Source organism: Perognathus longimembris, chromosome 17 (assembly GCF_023159225.1).
Source record: "Perognathus longimembris pacificus isolate PPM17 chromosome 17, ASM2315922v1, whole genome shotgun sequence".
Taxonomy (NCBI): domain Eukaryota; kingdom Metazoa; phylum Chordata; class Mammalia; order Rodentia; family Heteromyidae; genus Perognathus; species Perognathus longimembris.
The window spans coordinates 16,773,243-16,783,324 of record NC_063177.1 but is presented as its reverse complement, the minus strand read 5'-3'; the positions used below and the strand labels follow the sequence as shown (position 1 = coordinate 16,783,324).

General features: G+C 44.4%; 1 protein-coding gene across 1 annotated transcript in view; it reads right to left on the bottom strand.

Annotated features, from left to right (window-relative positions):
- Positions 1 to 688: 688 nt before the first annotated feature.
- Positions 689 to 10,082, bottom strand: part of Prpf8 (pre-mRNA processing factor 8) — a 29,823-nt gene continuing 20,429 nt past the window's right edge. The window contains 12 exon segments of the mRNA XM_048365224.1: positions 689 to 1,014; positions 1,172 to 1,374; positions 1,474 to 1,613; positions 1,747 to 1,887; positions 2,728 to 2,869; positions 2,957 to 3,196; positions 4,740 to 4,933; positions 5,187 to 5,360; positions 5,442 to 5,555; positions 8,746 to 8,874; positions 8,998 to 9,235; positions 9,783 to 9,974. Of these exon segments, the coding sequence (XP_048221181.1) occupies positions 860 to 1,014; positions 1,172 to 1,374; positions 1,474 to 1,613; positions 1,747 to 1,887; positions 2,728 to 2,869; positions 2,957 to 3,196; positions 4,740 to 4,933; positions 5,187 to 5,360; positions 5,442 to 5,555; positions 8,746 to 8,874; positions 8,998 to 9,235; positions 9,783 to 9,974 (2,062 nt within the window). The 3' untranslated portion in view covers positions 689 to 859.

Below are 10,082 nucleotides of genomic sequence, written 5' to 3'. Positions count from 1 at the left end.
GCAGGCAGCGATCGTTATTTGAGACTGGCCCAGAGAAAAATGTGAGACATTGATTTTAAAAGGAAAGCAATAGACCTGGGAATGTGACTTAGTGGTAGAATGCTTGCCTCGTATACATGAAGCCCTGGGTTTGATTCCTCAGCACCACATATATAGAAAAGGCCAGAAGTGGTTCTGTGGCTCAAGTGGTGGAGTGCTAGCCTTAAGCAAAAGGAAGCTAAGGCCCTGAGTTCAAGACCCAGGACTGGCAAAAAAAAAAAAAGGAAAGCAATACAAGGACTGGAGTATGGTTCATGGTAGAGACCTGCCTAGTAAGATTAAAGCTGAGTTCAAAACCCTGGTACCCCTAAAGGTGGGAGGAAAGAGCACTAAGCTGGACAATACAGCCACAACTAGGCCCAGCAAGTGGCAGCTGCTTCAAGTGATGTTGACAATTGGGGGACATGCAAATACTCTGCAGAGAAAGCAACAAATGTGGTCAAAGCAGCAGAGGGTGAAGGGCAACCCTACTTTAGTACCCTGAGTCTAAGCAATATTAAGCCCCCAAGTCCTGAATCGGGGGGACATCATACCCCATATCAAGGCCAAGCCCAACACACTGGTGTTAACAACTGCCTCAGGCCAGCCCCTTGACCTATCTACACCCAGAATCAGAGCTTAGGAAAAAAGAAAACAATCCCAAACTACCCTATTTATACAAAATTTATTATTATTTTGTTCAGGATCACAAGCTATCAACAACACAAGCACAAAACAGGGAAAAGGGGCCAAGCTGCTGAATGTCACCAGCTTGTCTGTGGGTTGGGAGAGGAAGCTCCAGCCTTTGGGGAATCTGAAGCAGGAGGAGTTGAGGAAAACACTAGGCATAGAGGTCTTCACGGTCTGCAGAATAGACTTCGCCCTCCTGCAAGAGTGCAAAGTTGAGGAAATGGGAGGGTCTGTGCACCTCATGGTAGAACTCTTTGGGGTTTGCCAGCTGAAGCTCATACTTCATGTTGGGATCATGCCGGACACCTTAGGGGAGGGAAACAAACAATGTTAACAAGAGTCACCTGTCTCACCAAGCATTTCCAAGGCAGAATTGGGCCCCAAGGGCTAAAGGTGCTGGTCTCACCAGATCTGTAACCCCCCCAATCTGTGCTGCAGTCACACAAACATACTGCTCACTTACCCATAAAGTTGTAGTTCCATGAGGACTGGGCAGGAACCATGAAGAAGCCGAGGAAGCGATCAGACAGCAGCATCTGGACCCTCTCATAATGTGAGGGAAGGTAACCTTTGGGGTTGTTGCCTTTGTCTGTGTTCTGGCGGCCCCATTCATAGCCACTAGGGGTCAGCTTATAGGCTGTCAGTGTGCAGGAGCCTGGTGTGAAGCTGGGAAGGGATAAAGACCAGAGTGAGACAGGCTAACATTCCAGACCTTGGCTTACAATGCCTTCTCCATATTTCTTCCAAAGGAGAGCCCACACCCACCTGCATGTGATGATAATGGTCTTCTCACCATCCCAAGATGGGTTGTCAGCCATGATCTTGGCATGGGTGGTGACATCCTGGGGTGATAGCTGGGGGGATTCATTGGGCTGTGTGTGGATCCAACCTAAGGGTTCCATCTCCTATAGGCAAAGAAGAATAAAATAATGACCTTCAATAATAATAAGATAAATAATAAAGTAAAATAACTACCTTCCCACTACCTCATCCATGGCAGGAAGCCAGACTCCCAAGGTCTGTCACACCATCCCTTACCTTAAGGTACTCATGCTGGGGCAGCTGGCTAGGCAAGTGCACAGTCTGGTGAGTGCCCCACTGTGGTACCATTACGATACAGCGGATCTCCTTCACCTGGGGGTTATCTGGCGGGCTCACCCCATAGAGGTATCCAGCAATCTGAAGATAAGGGGGTCAAAAAACATTCTTGGTATTAGACCACAGTATTAAGGGATGTCAGTTTGGGTTTCATCCCACTAGAATAAGAATGAATTTTCTCAAATACAGCCAGAAAGCCTTGCATCAGAATCACCTGGGTGCTTACTCAAAACATTACACATGGGCCTCATATCACTATCCCCACCAGAATCTCCTCAATGGGGTCCACAAGCTTTTCAGTTGGTAATCACAAGCTAAATACCACATCTGAAAAAACAGTGCTGCATGGTGTTTCAATTTTTATTTTTGTTGGGGGTGGGGGGAGGAGAAGAATGCAAGGGATTGAATCCAGGGCCTCACGAAAGCTGGGCAAGCGTTCTACCACCAAGCCACTCATTCCAGATTGTGGGATGTTCTTACATACCCAGATTGGTATGTTAAACTTGATACTGTTACTAACAGAGGAACTGCTTACTATTGAGTCACTCATAGGGTAGTAGGAATCTTTTCAAATTTGTCAGTCTGAAAGCCACAAAATGGTGTTTCATAAAATACAAAAATCCCTGTTTAGTAATAAAGTAGATCACCCTGTCATACTATATTTGTCATTTTTAGTTCCTTTACTGAACTATCTTTTATATTTTCAACTGGGATCATTGTTCAAGCCCCAGTACTGGTACAAAAGAAAAACCAAAAAGCAAACAAACAAAAAATACTTTTCTTGCTATTTTGGTTTTCCTTTTATAATTTGTCATGAATCTTCAAACCAGCATTTGATGTTCCTGGAATTCTAGGCATAAAGGAGTTCTAGGCATATGACATACGGGTGCACTTATGGCCCAGTTGAACAGACTCACTCACTTGGGCTCGAAGGTCAGATATGCAGATGAACTTCTTAAGCACATTCTTTGGAAGGATGTAAGTATAGCCAGTCTCCTTGATGTCATCAGATGACACGTAAATGTGATTGGTCCGTAGGTGCAGGTTGGCAGCAGAGATGGCCCTAAAAAAACAGGTAGGGAATATCAGGGTCTTTCAACACTGTCAGCAAACAGACCACACATCCCTGCTCTCTTGTTCTTCACAGTACCTGACCCTCCATTCAGTCTTAGATGAGAAGGTCTGTGTCTCATAGTTGCTGGTGGTAGAGGTGATAATCTCATCGCCATGCTTGTTGACAGTGCGCGTCTGGGTTGCGGTCAGCTGTGACTGTTCCTTAGTCTGCTTCTCAATCTCAGCTATCTGCTGCCGCTGCTGTGATGGAGCTGAGATCTCCATACCCAGGATGATGTCTCGAATTTCTGACTGTGTCAGTGATGCCACATTCACACTGTAGGGACAGTTGGAGTTACATGAGATCCTTTCTCCTTAGTCACTTTTGCCTTGATGTCAAGGATATAACTTGTGAACCAGGCAGAGCATACTTCCCCCAGATAGTCCTCGAGTGACACAAAACAATCTCAAAAATGAAAATGCTAGGCTATAGATGTGGCTCAAGTGGTAGTACATGCTTAGCAGGCCCTGAGTTCAAATCCGGAGGGGGAAAAAAACATGAAACAGATATATACACATAGATACATACACACACAGTATGTGTGTGTGTATATATACCAACAAATGTACGTATGTTGTATGAATTCTAAGCCAGGCATGTTAGCATATGACTATAATTCCAGCACTCAGGAGGTTGAGGCAGGAGGATTATGAATTAAGGGCAGCCTGAACCACATAGTGAAACTCTTGTCTCAAAAAACTTTCATTGGTGGCTCATGCCTGTAAGCCTAGCTTCTCAGGAGGCCGAGATTTGAAGATCACACTTCAAAGCAGCTGAGCTGAAAAGTTCCTGAGATTCTTATCTCCAATTTACCACCAGAAAACCAGAAGCAGAGCTGTGGCTCAAAATGGAAACAGAATCCCTGAGTAGAAAAGCTTAGGGACAGTACTCAGGCCCTCAGTTCAAGCCTATGACCAACAAAAAACAAAACAACAATAAAAACAAACACAGATAAGCTAGGCTCACACCTGTAATCCTAGCTACTCATGAGGCTGAGATCTGAGAATGACAGTTGGAAGCTAGCCCAAGCAGGACTGTTCATAAGACTCATCTCTAATTAGTTACCAAAAAAGCCAGAAGTGGATATGTGGCAGAGTGTTAGTTAGCCCTGAGCAAAAGAGCTCAGGGACAGCACCCAGTTCCTGAGTTCAAGGCCCAGACTGCCACCAATAACAAAAACCAGGGAAAGAAACAAATAAAAAACCCTAAACCTCAGAAACCCTAAAACTTATTCTCAGTCAGAGGTAATACTAGTCGCTTTAATGGATATTTGGGAGTTTACAGATACTTTGGGTTGCTGCAATGACATGGAAGAAAGTAGGAGGTAAGAACATATGTGCTGACAGCAGAAGTACTTGGGGTCTTGAACATTCCTAGCTACTCAGGAGGCTGAGATCTGAGGATCATGGTTCAAAGCCAGCCTGGACAGGAAACTGGAAGCCAGCCAGGACAGGAAACTAGATGAGACTCATCTCCAATAAACTACTCAAAAAAGCCAGAAGTGGTGCTGTGGCTCAAGTGGTAGAGCACACACACACCTTGAAGGAAAGAAGTTCAGGGACAAGCTCAGGGATGCCCAAGCCCAGAGTCCCAGGAGCAGCCAAAGAAAAAAAGAAAGAAAATAAATATCCTGCTCAAAATGACAATACCTCCATGAAAAGCAATGGCCAAGAGACTGGGCACTGCCGACATTACCTGAAAATACCTTTTTGGCATCTCTAAGACAATTTTGGGAAAAACTTCTAAGGCTAAATACTAAGCTTAGATGCGCTTTGCCCTTTGGGGATCTCCTGCACGTTTCCCCACCATCACTGCTTACTTGTTTTTCTTGCCGTAGTCAGCCAAGATAAGATCCTTAAGCTGCACCTCCACCTTGATCCACTCCTCGTCAGTCAGGGTAGGCCATATGTGGTGGGGTTCTGTAATAGTAGTTTTGTCTGGCTTCAGGATCACCTTTGCACGGTCATTGTTCACGTGCAGGGCCCGAAGAATCAGGATGAGACGGGAGAAAGCCTGCAAAAGATTCAGAAGCCTTAGGAAGTCAGCCACTTGAGGGTCTCTGTATTGTTTCAGATAACTCAAGAATTGATTTCAAACTCTAGGATCCCAGTTCCTCTCAAGGCAACAGTTTCTTCCCATCTACATGTCAAAAATTTGAAAATGGCCTCATTAAATTGCCTGTGAGGAAACCTAAGGCATAGGATAAGATCTTCCCCTGACTCTAATCCCATTCCTAGAAGGACACACTCTTGAAGTGATTTATTACCGTGTAAGATGAAATAGTCTTGAGCCAGTCATCATAGAGGTTGAAGAGAACCATTTGGGGCTCAGTGGCTTTAAGGATGAGATCCCCAAACTTTTCCACTTTGAGACAAGCCTGGAAGGGGAGCTGGAGCTCTGATCCTTTGATCACAATGTTGGGGAAGTCCAGTAAGTGTACCTAGGATAAGACAAGTCCAAGATTAGAAATGGAATCTGGACACCTCAGGCTTCCTTCCTTATAGCTTGACTGCCCTTTTACCTCCAATGGATCTAACATGCCCTTCCTGGTGACAATGATCTGCTTGGGCTGCTCCTCCACAGGCAGAGATCGGATCAGGGCAGCCACTTCTTCAGCTGTCTTCCACTTGGCCAACTAAAAACCAAGAGAGATGGAAATTGAGTCTACTTTCCTAGAAGAAATGGAACAAAAGATTCCTAGTATCCAAATAAACTATGTTCCTAATAAACCCTGGTATTAAATGAGATACTTAGAAAGTAGAAAAAAAATGTCAATAGCTTTATATAAAGGGGTTTCTCACTATGCAAACTGGGGTTGTGGTGGCTCATGCTTGTAATCCTAGCTACTCAGGAGGCTGGGATCTAAGGATCACAGTTCAAAGTCAGCCCAGGAAGGAAAGTCTGAGACTCTGATCTCCAATTAAACACCAAAAAAGCCTGAAGTGGAGTGATGGCTCAAGTTGTAGTGCTAGCTTTGAACAAAGAAGCTCAGAGATAATGCCCAGGCCTAATACCTATGAATACATAAGCTATTTTAAGAGTTCAGAAAACAGAAGGAAGGAAGGATACCAGGGCAATAAAAAACTGTAGAAGGCCAGGCACTGGTGGCTTATGCCTGTAATCCTAGCTAGTCAGGAGCTTAAGATCTGAAGACCACAGTTCAAAGCCAGCCCAGGAAGGAAAGTCCATGAGACTCTTATGGCCAATAAACTACTCAGAGAAGTCTGGAGCATGTTTGTGGCTCAAGTGATAGAGCAATAACCTTGAGCAAAAAGAAGCTCAGGAACAACACCAGGCCTTGAGTTCAAACCCAGAACAGGGATGGGGGGGTGGGGGGGGGTGGGGAAGGGGAGGGCAACCACAAGGTGAACATCCAGGGACTATAAACCTAATGCTGCTCTGTTCAGTCCCATGCTGATTTCTAGGGTCGCTCAGTAAATAAGACTCCACAGAACTACCATAGGTCATAGGCTCTGTGATTTCGCTGGCAGCTAACAAGTGCCAAAGTGCAAGTAGCAGATAGTTCCAAAGGGATGGCAGGGTCAGGTCTATCTACTCAACATAGGAAAGCAGTGACTGGCTATTATCACTGAAGCTTGCTCTGCCGAGCTCTGTTTCATTTGTGGGTTCTTGGGAGCTAGTGAGTAAATCTCGTCTTAAGAGCAAGACGAAGGGGCTGGGAATGTGGCTTAGTGGTAGAGAGCTTGCCTAGCATGCATCAAGCCCTGGGTTCGATCCACAGCACAACACAAACCGAAAAAGCGCCCGAAGTGGTGCTGTGGCCCAAGTGGTAGAGTTCTATCCTTGAGCAAAAGCAGCTTAGGGATAGTGCTCAGGCCGAGTTCAAGCCCCAGAACTGGCAAAAAAAAACAAAAAACAAAAAAAACACGAAGGCTGGGCATCAGTGGCTCAGGAGGTTGAGATCTGAGGGTCATGGTTCAAAGTAAGCTTGGGCAAACAAGCTCTTTAAGACTTTAATCAGTAAAAAGCCAGGTGTCAATGGCTCATTCTGTAAACCTAGCTACAGGAGGTGAGACTGAGGATCAAGGTTTTAAGCCAGACTGGGTAGAAAAGTCTATGAGACTCTCATCTCCAATTAACCACCAAAAAGCTGGAAGTATAGCTGTGGCTCAAGTAGTAGAGCAGCGCAAGGTGATTGTTCAACACAGGGCATCTACTGGGTCAGAGGTAACTTTTCTATTTCAAACTTACAACATATCTGCCTAACCAGCCAGAAATACAAGTCTGCTAGATGGAATCACAGGCATAGCTACATAAGTCTAAGGTTACCTGAATATCTGATAAAAAAAATTTTTGCTCTGGCTTTTAAAAAATTCTAGTTAAATGCACATGAAATTAGAAGAGTTTACAGGAAATGGAGTGAAGAAGAATAGGTTCAGCCCACCAAGAGAAGCAGCACTGAGTGAAGACCCCACAGGAAATGCTACCTACCACAAACACCCTTTAGCAGCAAATCAGAGGTACAGAGAAAAGTCAGGGGGAGAGGCTAAGGGATGAACCGGATTTGAACGAACTAATTCTAAGAAGTCATTTTTGAGATAACAGTGGAAATACGAACAGGGAATGAGTTCAGGAACTTCTTTTAATGACGTGGATTTTAAATATATAGAATAGAGTCCTCACTGAGATGGATTCGGATGGATTTATGGGGGAACTGACATGGTATCTGGATTTGCCTTAAAATAAAATTCTAATCAAATGGAAAAACAAAACAAAAAGCTGTATGAAGAAAAATGATGAAGCACAAGATGGTACATGCCTGTAAATCCTAGCACAAGGGAGGCTGAGGCAGGAGGAATGTTAGTTCTAGGCCACCCTGGGCTGCTTTGTGAGGCTGTTTTACCCTCACATATACACATGGTGATAAACAAGGAAAAAGGACACTTTGTTCTCGAATGAGAAAATATAAAAAAAAAACCCAGAGTGGATATGAAGATTGGGGTTTTAGGATAGCAGGCTTCTGAATTTATTGCTAGAGGAAATATGCTATAAAGAAACTGGCTCAACAGAAACAGTACAGGCATCAAATGTCTAAGAAAAGAGTATCTGTTCCCTTTCGACATCAGTAGCCTGAGCTGGGTGCCAGTGACTAACACCTGTAATCCTAGCTACTCAGGAGGCTGAGATCTGAGGATTACAGTTTGGAGCCAGCCCAGGCAAAAAGTCCATGAGACTCTTCTCTCCAATTAACCACCAAAAAGACCAAAGTGGAACTATGGCTCAAGTGGTAGAGCATTAGCCTTGAGCAAAAAAGCTTAGGGGCAGCACTTAGGCCCCAAGTTCAAGCTATAGGACTGGCAAAAAAAAAAAAAACTAGTAGCCCAACTAGCAATCAGAAAGATCAGCTAGAAGGTAATAAGGGGCATCACATATTCTTTGACCTCCTGTAGGCGAATATTTTTCAAGTTATGTAATTGAGGTACTATATTCAAATGAGATAAGATCTTTCTTTCCTTCTTTTTATTTTGTAGGTCATAGGGCCTGAACTCTGGGCCTGGGCGCTGTCCCTGAACTCTTCAGTTCAAGGCTAGTGCTCTACCACTTAAATCACAACACCACTTCCAGTTTCCCGGTGGTTAACTGGAAATGAGTCTCATGGACTTTCCTGCCTGTGCTGGCTTTAAACTGTGATCTTTCAATCTCAGCCTCCTGGGTAGCTAGAATTACAGGTGTGAGCCAACGGTGCCTGGCCAGACACTATCTTTCAATAAACAAACAGTAATATTTTTTTCTTTATCACTGACCCATTATTCCAAGATTTAGTCAGTAAGATCAATGGCCTCACTATAATTTAAGCTGCTTACCTGCCCTAAACGCTTTTGTCCAGCCCACACAGATGTATGGATTATCTTGAGGAACAATTGTCCTGTGCGTGGATTGAAGATGAAGATGGCCCCATTGATAGGCTTGGTTGTCAAGTTCCCTTCAAAGGTCTAAACAATGATCACATTAGTTAGCACAGCCTAGACACAACCATCTTGCTGGATACACACTTGGTCTCATACAGTCCCAATGGCCTATGGAGCCCCACCCACTATACTGCTTCTAACGCTCACCTTGTGGATAGTCACTCGGTAGACATTGGTGTCATCCACAAACCAGATAATCTGGTTGGAGAAGAGTTCACCATAGTTCTGAGAGGACAGATAAGGCTCAGTGGGTTCAGATGAATAGAGCTGGAGTCCCTTGCGAATCCGTTCACGTAACACATACAAGGCAGGATTTGCCTTCATGATCTTGGCCATGGCCTGCTGTATGAGAGGCTTGCTACCTGGAAACCAGTTTCCATAGGCACTGTAAAGATGGAGGGGACAAGAAAAGTTAAGCCCCAAAACAAGTAACTCTACATAGGAAGACAGGCTAGGCTGACATAATAGCTGATTAATGTACATATGCACTGGGAAATGAGAGACCCAGAAGTGGAAATCTTGTCTCACCTGGGAAAATTACAAAAGGCCCCTACATTAAAATACAGGGCAGGAAGCCGAGTACTAGTGGCTCACACTTGAAATCCTAAATACTCAAGAGGCTGAGATCTGAAGATCAAGGTTCGAACTCAGCCCAGGCAGGAAAGTATGTGAGGCTCTTATCTCTAAACAACCACTAGTAAAATCAGAAGTGGTACTGTAGCTCAAATGGTAGAAAGCTAGCCTTGAGCAAAGGAGCTCAGGAACAGCACACAGGCTCTGAGTTCAAGCCCCACGACCACAACCACCACACACACACACAAATAAATGTGCATATATGCATGCATCTTCATGTACATATCCATATATGTGTGTACGTATGCGTAACTATATATATATATGGATATTAATGTGCTTCTGAACCCTTAACTCACCTGTGCAGGTTATAAGCCAGGTCAATGGCAATGAGCACACCTGTGGGTGAAGGGTAAATACTCATGTTGTCTGTGGTATAGTCCAGGAACTTAGCCCTGGCATAGCGCTCGATATCATGGGAATCATAGTCTCCCCAGCGCAACTGGATGTCAATCCAATACTTCTGAGTGGTGGTGCTGTCCATCACATCCCTAAAAGTAGAAAGAGGTTTCTTGAAAGCCACAAGTATAACAAATGTCTCCAGAGCCACAAGAATATTATTACCCCTAAATCCGGAAACCATCCCCTCTTCCTGTTCC